The sequence below is a fragment of the Dreissena polymorpha genome, chromosome 7 (genome assembly GCF_020536995.1).
Source record: "Dreissena polymorpha isolate Duluth1 chromosome 7, UMN_Dpol_1.0, whole genome shotgun sequence".
In the NCBI taxonomy this organism is placed as follows: domain Eukaryota; kingdom Metazoa; phylum Mollusca; class Bivalvia; order Myida; family Dreissenidae; genus Dreissena; species Dreissena polymorpha.
In genome coordinates, this window is record NC_068361.1 from 20,258,961 (window position 1) to 20,285,350 (window position 26,390).

The window sequence follows — 26,390 nt, forward strand, 5'->3', positions numbered from 1 at the left end:
TTACATTATCTTCCAAAAAATGGGGGATTCTTGGACGGTATTTAAAAAATAAAATAATCAAAATAAATATTTGTGTTTTTTTTAACCAAGTTTAAAAAAAAAAATTGGGGGGGGGGTGGGGAGAGGGGGGTAAAGTGTGAGGGTGTGGTGGTCATTTAGTAGATGATCTTTAAAAAATAAAAAAAACATAAAATAAAATTTGAGGGAGGGATTCTGGGGGGGGGGGCGGGGGGATGGTTTGGGTGAAGTCTATCGTGGTATGTCAGGTAAGAGTTGTTTTGTCAAAGTATCAATCAAATCTAATCATAAATAAAGAAGTTATCGCAATTTTAGCAAAATTTAATAATTTGACCTTGAGAGTCAAGGTCATTCACAGGTCAAGGTAAAATTCAACTTGCCAGGTACAGTACCCTCATGATAGCATGAAAGTATTTGAAGTTTGAAAGCAATAGCCTTGATACTTTAGAAGTAAAGTGGATCTTAACACAAAATTTAACCATATATTTAAAGTTACTAAGTCAAAAAAGGGCCATAATTCCGTAAAAATGACAACCAGAGTTATGCAACATGTCCTTTACTGTCCCCTTATGATAGATTGTGAGTGTTCCAAGTATGAAAGCAATATCTATGATACTTTAGGGGTAAAGTGGACCAAAACACAAAACTTAACCAAATTTTCAATTTTCTAAGTATAAAGGGCCCATAATTCCGTCAATATGCCAGTCAGAGTTACATAACTTTGCCTGCACAGTCCCCTTATGATAGTTAGTAAGCGTTGCAAGTATGAAAGCAATAGCTTTGATACTTTAGGAATAAAGTGGACCTAAACACAAAACTTACCCAAATGTTCAATTTTCTAAGTATAAAAAGGGCACATAGTTCTGTCAAAATGCCAGTCCAGTGTCCGACAAATTTCTTATTTTTCAGGTAGCCCACTGGGCTACCAATAAAAATATTTGGTAGCCCATAAAATTTTCCTACAAAATGAAAAGAGGCAGGTTTTCATCTTTATTTCATTTCTTCATTTACATATACATAATAAAATTATGTATACATACATAAACATAAAACAGCAAGTAGTCTGATGTACACAGTCAATATCGTAAATTAATGTTACAGTACAGGCACCGTGTACTTAAATGTAAATGTACCAAAGAAAATCATATACTACATGTAGATATTACATGTATGTGCACATGTATATGTACTTAAATTCGGACAGCACGTTAAGTCGTAAACGTAAATAAAGCGTTTAGATGATCAATACGATTGACTTGTATGGTGTTAATCAATGCAATTGCCCTTTTTAACAACAAATACCGAGTTTCAAGAAATCAAGAGTATTAAATCATTTATTTACTTGTGTCCGACTTTAAGTACTGTCCGAATTTACGTATTGCATCCGTATGTTACGACACTTGTGTGCAGTCAGTATACAATACAATAATTGTTTCAATAATGAAGGAACTGATACAGCGTAACGGTAACGATACAGCGTGTTTATTATTAAGAGAAAATGTCAATGCCAAATAATTCGCGAGATACCCCGATACTTTAGTTGAAATTCACAACGAAATTTTTATTTACAAATAAATACACCCACGCCAATTTTCGCGCGCTTTTTATCAGGACAAAGAAATTCATTTCTTAAAAGTAGAATTTTGTAACCTAAAATAGCTGTACACAACGCGTGCAAACCGTGGCAGATTATTTACGAATGTTGCAATACAACGGTCTTGATTGGGAGCTTATTTCATCATATCTTTAAATAGAGCCATATGCCGAAATCCATTTGACACTTTAGAAAATTTCAAACGTTTGTGTTTATGACTCTTATCGTCTATATTACCCACCCATAATTTGGTTTAAAAAAATATAAATCGGGCATATATGGGATTATTGATTAACAGTCGATTAATCCAATTATTAATTGACAATGCAAACTAATTAGCAGGTGTTAACCGCGTTCACAAAGTTGTCATTAATATTCATTTTCGGTTTCGTTACCGTTTTGAAAAATCCGCTATTGTTTTGATATATTTAATGTTTGGCGTCCTTGAATATTTAACGACATCAAAAACGTTGTCGCTATTACTCATTGTTGCGGTTAACAAAGAATTCCAAACTGCGAAATGATGTTGCATCATGTGCGCCAACTATCCAACCTGATCTCATCATATTATTAGCACTTTGTTATCGGATTATAAGCAATACACAGTGTGCAAACACATGGTCAGCGTGTTTATTCTACGTATGTCTGTCAATAAACCGGGCTACCGCTCTTATAGATTTATAGTAGCCCGGCGGGCGTCAGCTGGAAAATTTCAGTAGCCCGATGAAAAATTTCGGTAGCCCCCGGGCTCCGGGCAATGGATTTGTCGGACACTGCAGTCAGAGTTACATAACTTTGCCTGCACAGTCCCCTTATGATAGTTAGCAAGTGTTGCAAGTATGAAAGCAATAGCTTTGATACTTAAGGAATAAAATTGACCTAAACACAAAACTTAACCAAAATTGTCAGTCTTTTAGGTATAAAAAGGGCACATAATTCTGTCGAAATGCATGCCAGAGTTATCAATCTTTGCCTGCCCAGTCCCCTCATGATATTAAGTAAGTGTACCAAGTTTGAATGCAATAGCATTGATACTTTACGAGAAAAGTGGACCAAAACACAAAACTTAACCGGACGCCGACGCCAAGGTGATGACAATAGCTAAAAAAAAAATTCAAAAAATAGATGAGCTAAAAAAACAAGACTATTGCCAAGCAATATATGTCCTCTACCGGCTCCACCATTAATGTCAGAATTTATTTATTTCATTTTTTAAAATATTTGTTGCCATAGCAACCAGAATTCTTGACGTAGGAACAAAATGAAAAGACTTGCATAGTCTCCATATTGCCATCTGACCATGTTTCAACTTTCATGAAAAAATATGAAGAACTTTTAAAGTTATTGCAGGATCCAGAAAAGTGTGACAGACAGACTCACAGACAGACTCACGGACTCACAGACAGACACACAGAGCGCAAACCATAAGTCCCCTTTTACATGATGGAACATCCTACATTTATACCATCAGCATTAAAATGTCAGCTTGCCATTTATTATTAACATGTGCAATTCATTGTTTAGAATACAAGTTTTAAGATTGAATGAAATGTGAAATTCATTGTTCAGAATACAAGTTTTAAGTTTGAATGAAATCCCACACTCAATTCCTGATAAAGTTGTTGATAAAACACATAAAGATGACTTTATAGTGAACAAATTATGTACATTTTGAAGTGTAAAATGGCCATTAATTTTCCCTGATAAACTACACTGTAGCTTACTAAAAAAATTCCTAAATGTAAGTCGAGCTACACATGTAAAATAAATTGAACAGAAGCCAGCGTAATTTTTGACCGAAACAGGTTCAAGCTGACATTGATTGTGAATGTTACTGTAGCTTAGGCCAGAATTTTTTACTAAAATGATTTTTTTTCAGATTTTTTTCTAAAAGTGTCGTGTAGGAGGACGGAAAAAAAAGAGGGGTGACCGAATATGCACTCTTTTTAAAAATTTTATGATATGAAGTTCTTATTACTAAGCAACAATAGTGATTTTTTTTAAAACATATTGATGTGCAAAATGATCATAATCAGACTGTAGGTCTTGATGTGCAGTTTTTAAAGTAGTTTGAATTTAAAAAATATCTTAACTGGTTCAAAAGTTATGCAATTTGTTCACATGTCCATAATAAACTTTTGGTGATTTTTTTGCTGATCATTTTGGTCATAGTACCTGTGCGTTTTGCGGACTTCGTGCGTGGAACAAAATAATTTTTTTTCATTTTGCTATCATTTGAATTTATTTTTTTGTTTTGTGATTTCAAGATTTCATTTGACGGTTGCATAATTATTGGGAAATTAGCAGACTTTGCTGATGAAAGCATTGTACATAGCGTTCTTGAACAAACAATAATGGCGTAGCTTTTGGTAAATTCCAGCACATGTACATGATGATGTTCACGTATTAATGTGGGTAATTAAAACTGGGTTTATTATGATGATTTATAACTCATTTGAACTTTTTCTAAAACCCGGCAAGCGTTTCGTGTTTAAAAGCCACCTTTTGGCATCCGAAAAAATCGAGATTTTTTTTTTTTGGTTTTGTCAAAAATTGGAGTCGGCAGGTCTGAAAACCATTTTATTAAAAAATTCTGGCCTTATTGCTCACACTTTCTTTTATAAAAGATTTGAAAGTAAAACAAACCAGGAAGTAAAACCACTTTTATGAATAGGTTTTTAATGAAACCTACAACATATACATATGTATATATATATGCTGTTAAACAAGACTTCAAGCAGGGATATATCAATAGTGAAAATAGCAGATTGCTGCATCCTGCTCTTTTAGTAAACACAAAATCTAACAAAAATTGAATATATGTAAACTGTGTACACTTAGTAAATATTCATTGACTTAAGCTTAAGCGAGTCTTTGGAATAAGCAAATAATACGAAAATGCCACAAGACTGTTCTGGCTTTCCACCTTGCCCCCTTTTTTAGCAACACACTTTTTTAACCCATTTATGCCTAGCGTCTAGAAAAAAGGCCTACGAAAACAGCGTAGACCAAGATGAGACGCCGCATGATGCAGCGTCTCATCAGGGTCTGCACTGTTTGCTTAAAGGAATTTATGTAAGAAATATTCTAAATATAGAAATAAATATACCAGACATCCCTAATTTTGGAAATAGATTGATCCAATTTAGACGGATGGGAGAGTCCACTTGGCTTAAATGGGTTAATGTACCTTTTGTGATCCTAGATCTGTCCCTATATAACATGGACAAATTACACTGATATTGACATTGCGGTGGAAAAAAATATTGCTGCACTTTTTCTTTTTATGTGAGAAAAAGGTCTGGCCTACCATATTAGGGGAAAAAATATTAACAACAAAAAGAAAGCGGAGTAAATGTCCTAAGTAAACTTCAGATATGAGATTTTTCACCAAATTATTTGTGGGAAAGGGACTTTTCTCTTCAGAGTATGGAGTCTTTATAAGGCCCTGGAACTGAAGGAAAAAATGTATTTTTAATATATTCTTTATTTATTTTTATGAATATATTAGTTTTAAAATTTGTGGATTTAAGAAAATTACCCCAATTGTGGCTGATTAATTCCAGTAACCCTTTCTGTTCAAGGCAAGACAAAAAACTTTATATACATACATGTACATTAGACAAACAAAGGGAAAGATAGACAAACATAGTTTGCAATGAACAACAAAAAGGTTAACAGACAGACTTGACATGACATACATATATCATAAAGGCTAGAGAGACATACAGATGGACGAACAGATTGTTTTTATCAAAATCTAACAAATGCTGACCTGTGGTCCTAATGGAAGACTTGTGGTATGACCTTATACAAGTTTGAAGTAAGTAATCAAACCTAATAAAAACCACAATGAAATTCAAACAAGTTATATCAGAAACTGGTTGTCACGACAACCCTGAGACCAGCCAACAGACAGCAAGCTGCACTTACTTTGGTATCCTGCTCAGTGCTATGTCAGTCTTGGAGAGCTTGGAAAGTGTGTGTACAACCTGGAACCAGAAATATTGTTGTTCAAAAAATGAGCCTCTTTCTGAGAAAATGGAACTTACTCCATGTGTGTCAAGTGTCGTCCCGGATTAGCCTGTTCAATCCATATGGGCTAACCCTTCTCAAAATAAAATGCACTTTTTAACAAAATACGCTTTAAAAAGTGTATTTTTTCTGCATTTTTACCAAAAAGTGTATTTTTCTGCACTTTTTTCATAATTAAGTGAACTAAAGTGCATTTTTTCTGTATTTTCATTATCTTTAAGTGTATTTTACTGTACTTTTAGTGTATCTTCTGTAGTCAAAGTGCATCTTTTTATGCAATAAGTGCATTTTTTTTAATGAAGTGCATTTTTTTTTGCATATTAGTGTATCTTCTGATTTGCAAAAAAAATATTCTTTCTGTACAAGTGTAGTTTTAGTGCATCTTCATAAAAAAGAGCAACACTATAGCAACTAACTGAAGTTAAAGGACAGAGATATAGTGTTTAATAGGAGGATTGTACTGAATTCTTTTTTATCTTCACATAATGTTTATGGTCTTATTGTTGCAATTTGTCTGCTCATAAAATATGTGAATCAGAAGAGCAGCTTTTAAAGGGAAAAGTACAACTAAATCAGGCTGTGGGTAACTAATTAAAAATAATGAAAGTGTCAAAAGTATTATGTGGGCGTGCCAGAATCAATTATATCTCCACAACATAAAAAATAAGTATTTGAACTTTCTTACACTGATATTTATAAACCCCAATTCAATTAATGACTACCACATTGACTATTAACATACATTTTAAAAGACAATTTAAATAATTTTTATAATATTATTATTTGCTAACACCATTCAGTATGTTATATTGAAATATTAACAATTAAATATAATGTGCTTAGTGTGCTGTGTATTATTCAATATTATTATTATTCAATAAATATCAGATAAGATCAGGATCAGATAAGAGATCCATTAGCATCATAGACACTAATCCCTATCAGTGCTCCATCTAGCCCAAACAAAGGGGTGTTTATAGACTTTTGATTGGTTATGGCACCATCTATTTTAAAACAAACCACTTTTGATTGGTTCGAGCTCAGCAAGTTATTTGGAGCACAGAAAGTTGTTTTTTGTAAACAATGTGTATATCAACAATAAGTTTGTTGCAAAGAAAATTCAAAGTGGGTGTTTAAAGTGATATGGTCTCATAGTTCAACAACTGCCGTTTATTTGGAATACTGAAGAACAGCTGTAACAGGTTTGTATTTTCATTTCTGCATCTCTTTTTAATTTAATTAATTATGATCATTATCATATTTATGTATTGTCACTGGGAAATGTAAATGGATAAGTAAATGTAATGCAATTTTAAGGAAAAAACACCATTTGAATTATTATTGCTGTATTTTATGGTTATTGTCATCTTAAAATTCATTTATACCTATTTCTTGTCATTAATTCTTTCCCCCATATTTAATAAGAACTTTTATATTTTATATTTGAAGGTGAAACCCCAAGGTGAAATTTACATTGAGCGAAGATCCATTGGACAGAATGTGCATCATTGCCTGCCAAAAAAGGGAGCAAAAGGTGGACTACCTGATGTATGGACATTTATACCAGGTTTTACCCTGCACGAGCAGGCCAACTTGAGGGGAACAGGAGTGGGAAACCGCACCCTGTAGCTTGTCCTTGACCAAGAAAAGATGGATTTGTTGAGAGGTAAAACTATATAATAAAGGTTATTGCATTTTAAAGACATCACACTTCCGACCAGTTCACACAGCCAAAGGAGACCACATATATTAGTACATTTATAAACATTATTTTCTACCAAACGTTATTTCTTTAAATTATTTATGAAAAGCGTTAAGTCACATATGATCACGAGATTAAAATTACAAAAATAAACAAACAAAAACAACAAGCCAACAAACTTGTTTTGATTTAAATTTATGATATTTATAGCAACTGTTGAACAAGATTACCATAACAGCAATATTTAACACTTACATTATAAAATATCTTTCAGTACCTTATCTCAAATGAGATCATGCAGGAGATGCGCCTCACAGACCATGACAGTAGTATTCAGACCTGATCAGCTGGTGAACTGCTCTATAAAGGGTGGTTTATGAATGCATTCTTTGTAAGGAACAGTGTATAACAACAAATATAGTGACAGGGGCTAAGCTGCTAAATATTGTCAGCATGTATGCAGTGATTTTCCTTGGAAATTCAAAACAACCTGTATATACTGGCTCTCAGAAGGGCATATTTTAGCGCAATAATGAACAAAAAAGGAAGATCTTAAAAATAAGGTATAGATTTATATAAATTTCATGAATACGGTTCATTTATCATATATTAGGATCCAGAATATGATTGAATTGAATGTGCTGCTTTTGTCCATATTAAAAAGGGATTTGGAATTAATGTAATATATAAAAATCTAGTAAATGATAGGGAAAACATTTCAGCTTATAGGAGGGGAAAACTTTAATATTTTTGAAGCGGAAACCACCTGTATTTGGCTGTTAATCAGTAACCGGTAATCAGAGGGGAGAAAAATCACTGGTATGAGCTTGATATTTAAAGTTGTTAATTCCAGATAGGCAATAGCCCGTTTGAATCCTCTCTTATGTAGATATGTAACCTTTGTTTTTTAAGGTTTAACATTCTAATAAAGTGTGTACTTATCTATTGAATTGTACTTTTTGTTTTTTATGTATGTGTTTACACAAACCTTTCATTTAAAGAATGAATGCTGGCTTCAAAATGCTGGGATTTTGGTAAAAAATTTGGTAAATTTTTAAGCATACTAATTTGAAGTGATGAAAAGTACACTTGAGCGAATAATGCGCTTAAAAAATTCACTTCCAACACTTCATAAAGTGTATCATTTGTATGACTGAAAATGCACTCAAGTGTATTAATGCGCTTAAAATTCACTTTTAATACTGTAAGGTGTATTATTTGTATGACTGGGAATGTATTCAAGTGTATTAATGCGCTTAAAAAAATTCACTTTCAATTTTGTAAGGTGTATTATTTGTATCAGTGGAAATGCACTCAAGTGTATTAATGCGCTTACAAAAATTCACTTTGAAAACTCAATTAAGTGTTTTATTTGTATGTCTGGAAATGCACTCAAGTGTATTAATGCGCTTAAAAAATTCACTTTGAATACTCCATGAAGTGTATTATTTGTATGAGTGTATTAATGCGCATTAAAAAATTTACTTTGACCATGAAGTGTATTATTTGTATGTCTTAAAATACACTCAAGTGTATAAATGCGCTTAAAAATAAACTTAAGCGCACTTATTATCATAATAAACGCACTTTAGTGTATTCTTTCATGGAAAAAATACACTTATATGTATAAACGCACTAGTAAAAAGTGTTTTTTTTTAACAGAATAAAATGCACTTGTTAAGCAAAAAATACGGTGCCAATACAGGCTTTTTCCGCCCTATGCCACGGGTCCGAAATTCGGCCCCATTCCCAATGCAAATCTGGTTGTTTTTTTCCCAATTGAAAAAAAAATTCCCAATTAAAAAAAAAAAAAAAAAAAAAAAAAAATTTTTTTTTTTTTTTTTTTACCCTTTTAATATATAAGTTGACCTGATCTGGTGTAGAAAATAGAAAGTATTGCATAATTAAATTATCTGTTGCCTTGAATTTGTTTTAAGAACTGTAAAATATGTGAATGATTATTGAAGACTTTCCTTTTTTTCCTCAAAATCCGGCGCTTCCCGCGATTTTTTTCACCTCAAAAAGGCCAAGCCTTTTTCCCAAATTCAGATTAAAAAACCTGCACTAATCACACATGTTCATAATATTTTGTAAAATTTTAATAATAAGTTATCAAAATAGTCGTTATTTACCAGTTAACGGCTTCTTTGAAATATAAGAAACACTGTTTTAAATAATTTACATGCGATAATTTTTCCCAATTGAGCCAATTTTGCGATTAATTTTTTTCCCAAAATGGGGGTTTTCACGACGCGAAATTCCCAAAATTCCAGTGTGGCGTTTTCCCAAAATGGAGCGGAAAAAGCCTGCAATAATATGCGCATTTAATGCGCATTAAATGTGCATTAAATGCGCATTTAGTGCACTTTTTCGAGAAGGGAATCAGAGGAAACATTTTCCGCCTAAAGTGGATTTGTTCTATGTAGAGGCTTCCTTGAAACAAAAATACCAAAACTGCGGTGTGTCATCCCTGAAAAACCTGTGCAGACTGCACAGGCTAATCTGGGACAACACTTAAATTACTCACATGCATTGCACTTTAAATAATTCAACAATGAATACAAAACAACAAGATCAGTTACAGTTCTTTGATTGTGGTGCTTTTTTGATTGACAGACATTGGATATGCTGGCCTATTTGCAATCTCAAAAAATAAACTTATTAAAGTAACATAAATACTGAAAATCTACGAATGTTTTGCAAAATATTTTGTAAAATAAAGTTATCCAATAAAAAATCATTTTAACTTCCCTCAACAATATCTATTCATACAACACACGAACACTTACATAGAACACGAACATCTGTCAAACATATTGACGAACAAAAAATAACAATAGCTGTTTGTATCTTTTTAAATCGATGTTACCAGACCACAATCTAACATTGAAATTTTGGCTATTGCTCTTCTTAACTGAACCAACATACCTTTCTAAACACTCTGAACCAACATACCTTTCTAAACACACTGAACCAACAAACCTTTCTAAAAACACTGAAACTACAGGCATTGAAGAATCCACTCGACCGCTCGCATATGGGAGTGAAGTTGACGGTCGGGCGAGTAAAGTTTGTTAAATACTCGACCGACCGGCGAGTGCTGTTTTTCAAGTTGAGAAATATAAATTCAGTTCCAGAACTTCTGCCACATCGATACAAATTGCGAACAATTTTTCGAACAAACAAAAAACAGGTTTAGTACACAAAGAAACTGCACTTTCGTTTTGACAATGAAAAATGATGTCATGGGCACAGTAAAAATAATTCTCTAAATCGGCTGGGTTCTTTTCGTAGGTGTCAGTGCTCTTAGCTAATCGATTAAAAGTGAAAACAAGAGGGCCATGGGCCCTAAGGCGCTCACCTGAGACTCAAAGGATCTAAAATATTCTGGAAAGGTGGAGTTAAAAATCATAAAAGTACTTCATGAAACATAAATATCATCATAAGGTTCACAAGAAGAAATTCGCTCTCGCCTGGAAACCAAGCTCTTCAGAGCACCGGAGCCATTTTCAAAGTAAATCAAGATATAATAGGAACTTATGTTATCAGCATGTTTCATTAAGATTGAACTAAAATGTGACTTATAGAGAGTTCACAATGTTTCACTATAGCAATAAAAAGAAATCTGCCACCCACCTCAGGGCCTTGCTTTTAAACAAACTGGAACTATTTTCAGACTCACCCGTCAATGATATTTCCAATTAAAACAACAATCAAACCCTATTTAAAACACAAATCTTTGATAATCACACCAAAACTACCCACCTGACATTCATAAACTGTGTGCCATAACAATTTGTGTTCCACTCTTATCAGTCTGAAGGTCTTTGATGTGAGTTCTCAGCTGGGGCCTATTTCTAGGGACTAAGGGCTTTTAAGCTGCAAACCTGTTACATCACATTAACAATTCAAGCACAGTCAATAGAGAATTAATTAGTTGCTGAAAAGCATGTGGATGAATGGGAACAATGGAGAAATAAGAGTGCATTCCTGATATGCCATGCATTCATGATTGGGGGTCAAACAGATATCAAGTTATATACAGTTGTTTCTCCCCTAAGTAATTTTCTGTGAAATCAATATTACTACTTTAAATTTTGAGAATATTTAATAAAGGGTTTTCAGATGGCAAAAATATGTTTGTTGCACTTCATCCCCAACCAATCATAAACATAAAAATCCTCTTCAGAAAGGAACAAAAATAAATAAATAATTTTTGGAAATTTAACTGTATATCTTATCGGCAGAATTAAAATTCAGATGACTGCATGAAGATCATGAATATCATAATATGCATAAATTTCATTCAACGTGAACATTGGTTATTTCATAATAGAGTGTAGGCCATTTAAAGCCATGTTTTTCAACAGACCGCAACCATTAAGGAACTCAGCCTAGATATCATAACAAGATATCCATAAAACCAATGTTTTGACAAAGTTTCATGATGATTGGACAAAAAATGTGACTTCTAGAGTGTTCACAAGCTATATAAATATACAAATATAAGGATACCGATCCGAACCATTTTTGAACTCAACCGTTGTTTCAAGGAAACAAATGTTCTGACCAACTTTCATAAAGATTGGGCAAAAAATGTGTCTTATAGACTGTTCATATGTTTTCACTATAAACCAGGGATCATATTTTCCCGCAACATCAATCGGTCCGGATATAAATGGGGAAAAGTATCCGAACATGTATATCCGAAATCATGACAAATTACGTTAATATTTATATACCATTGATTTTGCCATTCATGAAGGTGGTATAATACATGTACAAGTAAAATTCCCTTAGGCATTTTTTTGTAAACGGAACGAGTTTTATCAACTGGTTTTATCATTTGGTATTTCATTGTTGTTTCGTGTGCTGTTTTATCAGACTTTTTTCATCGTTGTCAATATTATTAATCTGTGTAAGTCTATACCGATGTTTTAAATTGTTGTCGACTCGATAATAGCTTACAAACATGCACTGAACCAAATGTCTGTGCGTAGGTTGGCTACTGACAACAACAAACCAAATAATAAAGAAATAATTTGTTGTCAAATAACCCACGGCCGATAGTTTTGATGCGTAGGGATTTAATCACGAGAGCCAAGCATTTGAAACCACGCATCTAATTTTCCGGTCGTGAGTTATTCAACAACAAAGTATAAAGTACACGAATTATTTCGATTCTAACACGGTTTTACTAAAGATTTATTCAATGTATATTATTTTTCTTGTGTACTATTTTATGTGAAGTTCCTCCCATAAAAATAACTTTCGGCTGTTCTGTCGATCAGATCCGCGACTTTCATTCATAGTTATATTACCGGATTATTACGCTGGTGGAAAATGTATCGGCATGTTTTGTTTAGTGACAGCGCGTGCATTCAGACGCGTCTTTTCGGATGCGTCTTTAATCCGCTGTTCACAAGTTTTTGATTCTTGGTCTGACGTGCAATAAACCGGTCCTGACCAGTTAAGAGACTGCAGCGAATGGATTATCACAACTAATCGAGATAAAAAAGAATGTCATAAGGGTGTGTTAGCATGTACACTGTGTAATCGATTTCATGACATGGGAATTTTAATAGCAAACAGAATCGGACCGACTGTTTGGGATTTTCAATCGGTCTTTCATGACCCCAATCGGTCTAGGACCGACAAAACCGAAAAAATATGATCCCTGCTATAAACATATAGAGAAAACTGCCCCACCCCCTGGCGGCCATGTTTTTCAAATGTTCACGACTATTTTCAAACTTGTCTGAGATATCCAAATAACCAATGTTTTGACCAAATTTCATGATGATTAGCAAAAAATGTGACTTCTCGAGTGTTCACAAGCTTTTCTACTATATATATATATATATATATATAAGGAAAAAGACCCCCCCCCCCTAGTGACCATGTTTTTTTACCAATTCCTAACCATTTTCGAACTCAACTGTCGTATTCAGCAAACAAATGTTCAAACCAAATTTCAGGAAGATTGGACCAAACATGTGACTTCTAGAGTGTTCACATGTTTTCACTATATACATATTGAGAAAACTGCCCCACCCCCTGGCAGCAATGTTTTTTCACCGCTCTGGACCACTTTCAAACTCATATGAGATAACAATGAAACCAATGTTTTGACCAAGTTTCATGATAATTGGGCAAAAATTGTGACTTCTAGAGTGTTCACAAGGTTTATCTATAGCCATATAAGGAATACTGCCCCGCCCCCTGGCGGCCATGTTTTTCAACAGACCGGAACAATTTTTGAACTCAACCAACATATCATTAAGACAAACATTTTGACAAAGTCACATGAAGATTGGGCATCAAATATGACTTCTACAGTGTTCACAAGGTTTTTCTATTGTATGACCTAGTGACTTAGTTTTTGACCCAGCATGATCCAGTTTCGAACTCAATCGATGTATCATTGGGACAAATGTTCTGACCATTGCAAGTTTCATGAAGATCGGACAAGAAATGTGGCCTCTAGAGTGTTCACAAGGCAAAATGTTGACGACGGACGCACAACAGACAAAAGACGATCCCAAAAGCTCACCATGAGTGCCTTGTGCTCAGGTGAGCTAAAAACAGTTAAATATATTGGTCTTTTTGTGAAGAATAAAATTTCATTTTAATGTAAATATCAATAAAAAAAATAATACATAACTGGTCAATTATAATACTTCTCATATTTAATTAAAAATAAACAGAAACAATAATTATTAACAAGGCTATTGTCAAGCAATATGGTCCGCTACCGGCTCCACCGTTGTCAGAAATTCCACCATTTTCAGTTTTTTTTTGTTTTTTTTTTGGTTGCCATAGCAACCACAATTTTTGACATAAGAACAAAATGAAATGACGTGCATAATGTCCATATTGCCATTTATCCATGTTGCAAGTTTCAAGAAAAAATATTAAGAACTTTAAAAGTTATCGCAGGATCCAGAAAAGTGTGATGGACAATCAGACTGACAGACAGACAGAGCGCAAACCATAAGTCCCCTCCGGTGAAACCGGTAGGGGACAATAAACAGAATAATTCGTGATCAGAAGCCAGGGCTCGCGCTAGGGGGCGACGTGAGCGACATAGTCGCTTTCCCTACGCCAAATGTCGCCTAAAATGTAAGAAATCGTAGATAAAAAGCGACTTCCAGTCGCTCTTTCATCGGAATTTGTTTACATCCGGTTTTCTCGATGTCAAGGTATGATTACATTTTCCAATACACACTGTAACTGCCCGAAGCGTGTCGCAATCGAGCGACATGTAATTTGAGGTAGACCCCGCCCCCGATTCTCCCAACCTCCAAACTTATCCAATCGGCGAACGTCAAGTCAGTGTTCAACTCGAATGCAGTCACGTGCGTGTGGGGTGATAATTGAAGTTTACTGACGTCTTTCAAGTGTTATTGATTTGATATTGATTAGGGATAATCCACGGGGGTGATGTTGCCATATTAATTGATCAATTAATGTGATAACGATGAATTATGCCCAAAGGGCATGGTTTGTTATCAGATCACTAATAAGCCTTTTGTTGCAGACGATAGTCACATGCTGTGAAAGATTATCTCTGAGGTCACGCTGCTCAGGTCACGCTTGGTTAGGCACTATCACACTCGAATGAAATCAAACTCAGCACTATTGATTTTTTTAAACTTCTTGAAATCTTTGGCTATGATTTTTTTTTGTGCAAAAATATTGATTTTTTTAATTCAAAGTACCTTTTAAAATTTGAAAATTAATCTATTTTTTAATGCGAATATGCGGTCAATTTTTAGTCCAAAATTACGGCATGGAAAATCATATTTGTGTTTGGATTTTATTTCTAAACTTTAAAACACTGTCTGTCCTCAATCATGATGAATTTTAACATGAATATGGACAGACAGTTGTTATTTCAACAAATAATGAGCTTGTTTGGAAGGAGGATTTATCACTCACCAAGTAAAATGTAATTCTTATATTGTCATATATTTTCGCGACCTTACAAAACTGTCAACGTTGTTTACATTAGTTGAAATAACGTGTTGTAAAATAAATATATCCTATAATTAGCAATAACTATGTTTCATTTTAATCTTCAGACTGGATGTTACTTCATGGTGACATTGATCATTGTTTAGACTTTAAATTTGTCAATATAGATTTTTGTTTTCATTAATATTATTATTGTTGACAAACATTGACAAACATTGGCTCAAAGTTATTCAAAGCAACGAATTTAAGTGTTGATAATCACAACGTTTTTTTTTACCACAAATTAACAAAGCTGCTTAGCATACAGGGATTTTTGAGCACTGTCTGCGCCTCCGGAAAACGGAGGCACTCCCAAAGCAAACGGACCCGATCCCAAACCGAAATTATAATAAACATTCCCAATTTTTTTTAAGAATGAATTGTCTTATAATTTGTGTGACTAACCAGTGTTTGTTTTGGTCAAAAATATCTGCTATAAGGTTTTGACTGTTCAGTTCTTATCTCAGAGTGTAACTGTAACTGAAAAACAAAACTGCAGTACTTGAATTAACGTTGAACATGCCCAATATTGCATCTGTTTATATAAAGAAGACAAAATAACAAATAAAAACAAATTTATTTGTTAAACCACTGAATTATTTAAGCATGATTAATTCACAATTTTTTCCCAAATGAGCCGTTTCATCGAAGCAAAAATTCCCAAAATGACCAATTTTGTCGATACAAAATTCCCAATTTGGTCAGACTCCTTTTCCCAAAATAGGCAGAAAAACCCCTGGCATATGTCATATTTCAAACATAAATATTTATGTTGGCTACTGCTTCAATTATCATCTTTGAAATACTTAAGTCTTTATTACACTATGTATGTTTACATCAAAATGGATTGAATAAAGAGCTAGTAAAATTATGGTTATTTATCTGTTGTGTCGATTATTACTATCACATATATGTATGTTGTAACCCCTTACAAGCAAACCCTTTGTCCGAGTCTCTCCACTTCTCCCTAAAGTCTCCTCACTTCTCCCTAAATCAGTGTCTAGGGAGAAGTCACTTCTCCCTAAAATTTGAACCCAGCGTGAGCCCTGGAAGCCTTAGCCAAAATTTACCATATTTTAACCATTTGTCAATATCAAGCGTGTCTTTCAGTAAAAGTTCGTCTGAAATATTAAAACTCAGCATGGAAAAATGTTCTATTTTAAAATATCTGCAAGGTGATGGAGACAGGGAACAGAAAGAAAGGTCATCAAAACGAGAAGCGAAAAGTATTGAGAAAAGGAAACGAGTGCAGAAAACGTAAGGAAAGCAATTTAAATTCATCAGATAATGTAGTTAATTTGCTTGCAGTTTAGTGTCACTATGTTACGTAGGTTAAAAAGGTTCTGGTTGATCATAACTATAAATATAGATATTTTTTAAATGCAGGGCGAGTAGATCCTACTCGCCCTGCAGGGCGAGTGGCTCTGGAAAAATTCTTCAATGCCTGAACTGCATACCTTTCTCAACACACTGAACCAACCAAAACGTACCTGTCTAAACACACCGAACCAACCTAACTTTCTAAACACACTGAACCAACATACGTTTGTAAACACACTGAACCAATATACGTTTCTAAACACACTGAACCAACATACATTTCTAAACACACTGAACCAACATGGCTATCTAAACAAGCTGAACCAACATACCATATATACACTGAACCAACAAACCTTTCTAAACACACTAAACCAACATACCTTTCCAGTGCTCCAGCTAGGCCTAAATCGAAGGGCGCCGCACCCTGCCCTCCCAAACCTCCGCCCTGCCCCCCCGAACCTCCGCCCTGCCCCCCCCTCCCTCAAAAAAAAAAAAATAAAAAAAAAATTTTTAATATTTTTTTTTTACATTTGATAATTCATAAATCTCTTGTTACATTGTAATTAGTTTAATCCTCATTGTAGACATTATAATTGAATGATTTAATAATAATGGGAATAATACAATTATTTATAACATATAAATTAACATGCAATAGAAAGCATTCCAGAAACACCCGCGCGCTCGAACGCGCCCTTTTCACAAAATACTGCGTGTCGAAAGTGCCCTTTTCACAAAATACTGCGCGTCGAAAGTGCCCTTTTGACAAAAAAGCCACCCTGCCCTTTTCAAATTCTAGCTGGAGCACTGCTTTCTAAACACACTGAACAAACATACCTTTCTAAACACACTGAACCAACCTACCTGTCTAAACACACTGAATTAACATACCTTTCTAAACACACTGAACCAACATACCTTTCTAAACACACTGAACCAACATACCTTTCTAAACACACTGAACCAACATACCTTTCTAAACACACTGAACAAACATACCTTCTAAACACACTGAACAAACATACCTTTCTATACACACTGAACCAACCTACATGTACCTGTCTAAACACACTGAATTAACATACCTTTCTAAACACACAGAACCAACACACCTTTCTTAACACACTGAACAAACATACCTTTCTAAAGTTCGTCACCTCTAGAAGATCAGGCGGTTCGAATAAATCTTTGATATCAACTCTAAACGTCTTCTCACATGTCTGTAGAAATGCTCTGATATTTTTCGTGCACAGGAACTGAAATTTAAGAACACAAAAGATTATTAGTATGTTAAAATAACAAAATTAGGAGTTTGGCCAACCTTGATTGATTGTATTCTAATATAGTATTTTATTTGATATTTTTTTTAATAGGATAGTTTTAGTAAAACTAACATAATGTTTATCCATATGATGAAATTTCAGCATGTATATAATTATTTTCGGTGGACATAACAAAAAAATTATTGAAGGTTCAAGCTACATGTATTACAGTACACTCCACGCGTTTTCCCCAATTTTCCTCCATTCTCCGCGGTGATTGACCTGGAGGGAGATTAAGAAAATCCCGCCAGACGCGGCGTTTGCATGATTTTGGACGCGGCGGTTAACAATCGGCAAAACTGATAAGCCAATGCGGCGGCCCTCGGCGTTGGCAACGCGCAGGAAACTCCGCGTTTTACGAGATAATGATCAATTTAATTTTGTTTGATTTCCTGATTTTCAAATAAAATTATATTTATTACAAGTACATACATGTACATGTAGTATAATATTTACAATTAAAAAAAAAACAACCAAGATACATTGTACATGTAGATCGATCCCGACGTGGTTGTAGAAGTAGTTGTTGTTGTATAGAAAACTCGTTGATTTACGACAAACAAAACTTCGTCATTTAACTAATACTTACCAATTAATATAAACACAGTTTGCAACATTGTTTTTATTTTGATAATTTAATCCAAAGTTTTCATGTTAGCAGGTGATTTTCTATACTGAACATGTAAACAAATGACCGAGGACCCTAAAAATCTCGCAAATCTGTGTGAATTGACAGTTTGACGTAATCAAAGAAAAGCCGCTTCCTGTCTAAAGGCATAACTTACTCAAGTAAACACGTTCAACGAATGCATAAGGAATGGTTTTAATTGTCGGAACAAAGTCAATTCTCTGCTCGCTAATGCATTTATTTTCTCTTTGAAGTTAGGTTATTCCATTGATTGCTAAAAGAAGGTGGTAACTATTGAGTTGATAGTTGCATTTAATATTCACAGTTGTATTCTTGTTGCGTCGACATTCAAAACAATGTTTACCAGTAATTATGGACCAAATTGGCAGAGTGACATTCACACATGTTAATCCCTTTTGTCAAAACACCGCAGACAGCAGTCTACACAATAGGTCAGTAGACAAGCTTTGCGTGTTTTCATAACATCAAACAGTTAAAATCCAGTTCCGCCCAGATGTCTTCTTTAATCAGTTTACAGTACAATTACTGTTTAAATAATTACTCTACTAAAATACCGTAACGATAAAGATTTGGCGTGTATGATTTGAAATTATTTTGGAGGAAATATCAACTTATTCGCGATATAATTTTGTTAAAAAATACCAAAGAAACTTTTAACCGAAATCAACAAAATTCAATGTTCTCTGCGCTATAAAGTTTGTATAAATAAAATCAATACACGCACACTTTGCAGGAGTATACCTTGTACATTGCAGCATAATTTTCGTGCGCTTTTGTCGGGAAATATACATGATGACTGTATATTGGAAGCATTTGTAAACGTCGTGTTAACATTAAAAATCGTAGTGTGTTTCGGATTACTAATTATTATTCTCATTTGGAAATTTTACGGAACATTTATTCTTGTCTTATATGTGTTATGATTTAAATATTAATTTGTTAAATGTCTTATATTCATTCATATTGTAGACATACCTGTAAATTAAAAAACATAATTTTTATACGTATTAATTTTCTATACAATTAGCTTTTTTATACATGTACTACAGTTTTTAAACAATTTATTATAACAATGTTTTTATTTTTTGGCATGCCCAGTAGCACACTGCTAACACAGCGTTGCGCCGTGGTCACTGATAAGAACGGAAATTGTATGCATTTACCGACTAGGCTAAAGTAATACACGCCGCAGGAATTAGCGAACGCGGCGTAACGCCAAGAGTTTTATCGAGTTCACCTCGCTCTCTCAACGCTGCTTGAACACTCGCTAGCAGAAAAAACCCGCGGAGGGAGCGCGTTTTTTGAGGAAAACGAGTGGAGTGTACTGTACATGCTTGATTTTGCCAAAACAACAATGTTTATTTAAGGGTTCACCCACAAGACTTAAGAAAAATTGCGAACGTTTGTGTTCATGGCATTCTTGAGCACTCTTATCATCAGTATTTACCAAAATCTGCTTTAAAAAGTGGAAGTATACAGTACAGCTCACGCAAAACCAACAAATTCCACGATCCGCAGAGTTTGACAAAATCAAGTGTTGGCGGAGTCGACTCGGCATCGACCACCTGGTCACTGAGTTACCGCGTCTGTTCGCCGAGACACACCACGGCATAATGCCAAGGAAATTGTTGGTGATATGACACCGTGTCGATCGACGAATAATCTTATTAACTATAGCAGGGCAACAGATAAGGTTGGTTTTATCGTTTTTACAATTTGTTTTTGACAGAAAACGAATTGAAATTAAAAATCAATCGTACAGAAAATGATTATGAAAATGGAAAACGAATTGAAATCCATTCTTCGTCGTTTTAGTTGTTCTGTTTTACGCCGTACCGCGTTTAATTTTAATTAGTGACTGTGTATTGTAACATTTAGTGCGGCCATAATATTTTCAGTTAGTTCATACAGACACCGTTATGGGTCGGTGTCAATATAAAAAGTTAATTCTGCCGAAATAAGTTCGGGAAAAGGTTCTCTGTTAAACACGGTCGGATTAGGAAACTTTCATAAACGGCTTGCGCGCCCAATATTTTACAATTCGTAACGAGAACCTAACCGTCGGGAAAAGACATTGTGAAGAGTATACTATCACATTTAATAGCGCAGGTGGTGACAGATTCTGAAATATTCGGCTCAAAATACCGCTGCGATTCAGTGTCTCAAAAACTAACAACATCGTGATTTCCACTGGCTTTTCATTGATGGAGAGGGTTTGGCAATGTGAGTATGATTTGAGACTGAAAGGCAGGAGTGTTGAAACTGGTTTAAACAAAACTACTCCATCATCCATTTGTCAATATACAAATAGTACTAATATTTACAAACAAACATTGTCACTGTGAAATAATAATGACTTAATTGGAATAAGAATTGCTGAGAATTATCAATATCCAAAAATGAAGCACTAATCTGATCCAGAAATATATGTACGTTTTTATCAAATTGTAAAAAAAATTATTTAATAAATAGTTTTGAGAGAAAAAACTAATTGTTACAAAAAGCTTGCAGTGAAAACTAATTGACCCAAAATCTTATCTGTTGCCCTGCTTATAATAGTATAATTTACCTTGGATAGAAACTGATTACAAGTTCCGAATCATAACAGTGTTTTTTCACAAATAAGGGAATGGTGGCGGGGCCCGTCCAAAGGGTAAAACGCGTTGTTTTTAAGGAAAATGGGAAATAAAAAGTTCACTCTTTTATATGTTATGATATTTATTATATGAATGCACATTTATGTATGAATGTAATATTCACAGCTGAATTTCCCTGTTCTTTTTCTTAAATATATATCAATGAATTTTTCAATATTAGTTTCAGACAGTTCAGCCTTCATGCACAGTCTCAGTTTTCCTAGCCATTTTGAGTCTAATTGGGATTTTTAAATCGATAAAATGGCAAACGTTAGCATTTTTTAATCAATAAAATGAACCAAATTAAAATGTTTTTATCATCAAATATTGACACAATATATTATATAGATACATCAGGCCTTTTCCTGGCCATTTTGGGAAAAGCATGACATTCATATGAAAAGTACACTGATTTGGGGAATACTAATTTAATGTAACTCTTTAGGCCACGACTTTTATATTTCTTGGTTTACAAAACCGCCGACCCTAATTTTTGGAAAATGGGAAAAAAAATAAAATCGGAAAATCGTCTTTTTTTAAATATTTTATTCCCGACCGCACTTCAAAATGAGCGAAATGAGAAAAAAACGATCCGGTTTGAGTACGGTTGCGAATAAAATCAAGTAAGTACAATCAACGATTGGTTCACATATATTGCAGAGATCGGGATATTTTTCAATGTGACACATTATGTACCAGTCCTTTTATGGGCACTTCTCAAAATTTATTTCGGGTAAAAATTACAGACAATAAAAAAATCAGCGTCAGTCAAATGTCGACCCCATCAAAATTTATTTCCGTGTCTGTGACGCAACTATATTGTTTAACATGTTAATTATATTAAACAAACCCGATAGTATTTGATAATAAGTATAAATAATCCAATAAAACACTGCCATTATTTACGATATATGTGTTTAGGAATTTTGTAAACACGTCCGCCATAGTTTATAGGAACTGTACAGAAAGTTTGGAAATCGGAACAAATCGGTATATCTCGGAAAATCATTGATAAATGTATTTGTCGTTTCAATGCTTAGGGCCGAGTAATTTCGGCAAATCGGAACTCAACTTGTGTAAAACACTAGCTCAATTAACCGTTAAACTCCGCCTCCGTTCTCTGCAAAAGATTCGAAGGCGGAGCTATGCACGTGCTTTTATTAAATTGGAGGATTGCAATTGAGAAACAAACACACGATTGGTTCGGCATGTTGATTGCTAGACAAAGGAAGCCAATTTTTTCGGCGCGAAATTTGTCGCTTTATTGCTTCCGACAGAAAGCGGCTTTCCTTTGATGACGTCAAACTGTCAATTCACACAAACTGCACATTTTCGGAAGACTTTAACTGACTCCTTGTTTACAATTCCAGTAAAAAAAAACACTTGCTAACATTAAACTTTGGATTAAATTATCAAAATAAAGCAAAAGCGAAGTTGACAAATATGATTAAATTAATTCGCGTCAGTTCAAATAAGACGTTTTGCGTTGTAAATCAACGAGTTTTCATGACAACAACAACTTTGACAAACATTACCGCGACGACGCATGGATCGATCTACCTCGATTTTTTTTCATGTACGATCTCATAAGTCGAGTAAGAGCAAACACATACCGGGTAATTTGTGTATGAGTAGTTTATCTTATATAAGATTTATGCAACGGGCATCGCATTGCGTAATGGTGCGCATCCAATTATGGAAATGAAGCGCAGTTTTTCGTTTTAATGGGAGAAGAACGCATGTCATGTAATGGAGTGTTTAAAATTGCCTGATGTTACATAAGGTGCTGTTAGGACTCATTTCATTTGAAGATATAGATGTGTTTCATTGCATAATTTGATTTTTTGTCTCTGTGTTAAGGTTATAATAGATATGTTGTCTTTGTTCTGATGTTATTAGCATTAACTTTTTTTTCCAATGATGTTTTTTTTTTTTTTTTTTTTCGACCGCCCGATGTACCATTTTCAAAATAATTTTTGTAAACCAATAAAAAAAAAAGTCGTGGCCTTATAATCATTCAAAATCATATAATATTATAAATTTGTTATATGCTTTGTTAGTTGTTATTAAATGAATATTTATCATAAGAGAGAAAAAAAAAGGACATTAAATTCTGGAGGGGATTTTTTTCTACAAAATCGGGGCAAAATATATACTCTTTTTTGAGGGGAATGGGGCCGAATATCGGCCCCGAAATTGCCATAAAAAAAACACTGCATTCATATCTTTCTCATTGAGACACTAGGTAAATAAGTTTATTCTCTAACAAGGGCTGTTTGTAAAACATGCATGCCCCCCATATGGGCTGTCCGTTGTAGTGGCAGCCATTGTGTGAATACGACTTTTGTCACTTTTTGTCACCTTGACCTTTGACCTAGTGACCTGAAAATCAATAGGGGTCATCTGCAAGTCATGATCAATGTACCTATGAAGTGTCATGATCCTAGGCAAAAGCGTTCTTGAGTTATCATCCGAAAATCATTTTACTATTTCGGGTCACCGTTACCTTGACCTTTGACCTTGTGACCTCAAAATCAATAGGGGTCATCTGCGAGTCATGATCAATCTACCTATGAAGTTTCATGATCCTTGGCATATGCGTTCTTGAGTTATCATCAGAAAATCATTTTACTATTTCGGGTCACTGTGACCTTGACCTTTGACCTAGTGACCTGAAAATCAATAGGGGTCATCTGCGAGTCATGATCAATCTACCTATAAAGTTTCATGATCCTAGGCATATGCGTTCTTGAATTATCATCCGAAAATCATTTTACTATTTCAGGTCACTGTGACCTTGAACTTTGACCTAGTGACCTCAAAATCAATAGGGGTCATCTGCGACTCATGATCAATCTACCCATGAAGTTTCATGATCCTAGGCGTATGCGTTCTTGAGTTATCATCCGGAAACCATTTTACTATTTTGGGTCAACGTGACCTTGACCTTTGACCTAGTGACCCCAAAATCAATAGGGGTCATCTGCGAGTCATGATCAATCTACCCATGAAGTTTCATGATCCTAGGCGTATGCGTTCTTGACTTATCATCCGGAAACCATTTTACTATTTCGGGTCACCGTGACCTTGACCTTTGACCTAGTGACCTCAAAATCAATAGGGGTCATCTGCAAGTCATGATCAATGTACCTATGAAGTTTCATGATCCTAGGCCCAAGCGTTCTTGAGTTATCGTCTGACAACCACCTGGTGGACCAACCGACCGACCGACATGAGCAAAGCAATATACCCCCTCTTCTTCGAAGGGGGGCATAATAATGGGAGTATCATAGTAGATGTTGATGTAATTAATATTGTCATTCTTTTAGAGTTCATTCATATTCGTACATTGTATATTTCTACCATGTCAATTCATAATAATAACGTGAAGCTGGAAAATTAGTAGGAAATTCTGGTACACCTACTGAAAGCTTAAGTTGTGTTATCAAAATCAAGCTTTATTTACTTTATACTGATCTGATTTATAGTATTTCTTTTATTTTGATGCATTATCCGTTTACATTGTGATTTACATGCCATTCATTATGACTCAAGATTGGTTTAATAAACGTGACTTACTAATTGTCTATCGCTTTTACGTTTTTGATTAAATCAAATTAAAACAAATAAATAGATCTAATTAATATTTCAAAAAATAAAAAAACGTCAACCTGTAAGTAAGCACTTTCTCAAATGGCAAATGCATTAGAGCTGTAAGTATATAGGAAGTCAATACTAAAACTGCAATACTCAGCCCTGTTATATATCACTTCTCGTCCCTGACATGTGTTGTATAAACCAGTTGATTGTTATGAGTATGAGTGACAAATATATAAGATTTTTAACACACACATCTATGTACATTTTTTTTAATTATTTACCCCCGTTGCTGTCAAACGTAATCTCTTATTTTTATGATGTCGTTCCTTTGTTGCCGTAACATTTAATCTTAGTACGGTCCGTAGGAGCGATTGTCCGGGATTCGGAATGACGTCGTTTGAATAAACCGATTCACGCTAGATACGTTACTGGTGTTTTACGTAAATTTTATAATTATTAAATGCTTTTTTTTTTTTTTATTAATCGGGCTAGTATCTTTACGGTATACAATTTCTAACAATCTTAATTGGACATGACTTTTAATTTGTACAATATGTAACATATCTAATTTCAGCAACTGTTTATATAAGTATGTCGGCGTTAATTATTCAACCAAATGACTGCTATATACACACAGAAAGAGAAGAAGACATGGTAACATCATCAATCGTGTTTAATGGCAGTTTTTTATATTATTTTTTTTTTTTTAGATCTACTTATATTATTAAGTTATAGATCAAGATCAGCGGCCTCCTGCACAATATTTCTTTAAATAGTATGAAAACTATTAGAATGTAATACTGTGATTTCATTAACTTATTAGCATGCATATCATATCTATTAACTTAATTTTGCTATATTTTATTTCCGTATTGTAGCTGTTTTATACTTGTTACATTTATACACATGTTTATATAGTCGGTTCAAAAGCCTTAATGGCTTATGATGTCTATTTATGTCTTGCAGACTCAAAATAAATCTTATCTTATCTTATCTTATGGCGTTGTCATCTACCACACAGTGTGGTTTATGACACCATGCTGTTAGTTAAGTCTGGATAATACACTACGCGACCCGTGATTTTTGCCGCGATTTTCTCGCATCACCGCAATCGATGCAACGTGACAAATCGCTGTGTTTCCGAGCCACAAGAAAATTTGGGTGATGTCTCGGCGACCTTCGCGTGATGTATCTCGCTGTTGCGCAATCAGCGCAAATCACCGCGAACCGCCGTGATTCCCCTTTTTAAGCGATTTACGTTGAGGGTTACACTACATGTACATTACATGTAACATATATGTATACAATTACATTATACATTGCAATAATAAAGCTTTTGTTGTTCTTGTATACAATGGGCGTATTAGCTAAAATACTCCTGTTCCGACATGAACTTGATGAAGTAATGTCGGAAGCTTTAACGGCTCCAAATTAATATAACAGCGCAGAATGATCATGCAATAATTATTGAACAAAACATGTAAACATTATTTAA

General features: G+C 34.3%; 1 protein-coding gene across 4 annotated transcripts in view; it reads right to left on the reverse strand.

The window, feature by feature from the left end:
- LOC127838439 (guanine nucleotide exchange factor VAV2-like) overlaps nucleotides 1-26,390 on the reverse strand; it is a 141,060-nt gene that overhangs the window by 110,356 nt on the left and 4,314 nt on the right. For all 4 annotated transcript variants that reach the window (XM_052366222.1, XM_052366221.1, XM_052366220.1 and 1 more), the window contains exons 2-3: nucleotides 17,828-17,944; nucleotides 5,546-5,604 (exon numbers count right to left, since the gene is read on the reverse strand). In XM_052366222.1, the coding sequence (XP_052222182.1) occupies nucleotides 5,546-5,604; nucleotides 17,828-17,944 (176 nt within the window). The remainder of the gene's footprint in view (nucleotides 1-5,545; nucleotides 5,605-17,827; nucleotides 17,945-26,390) is intronic.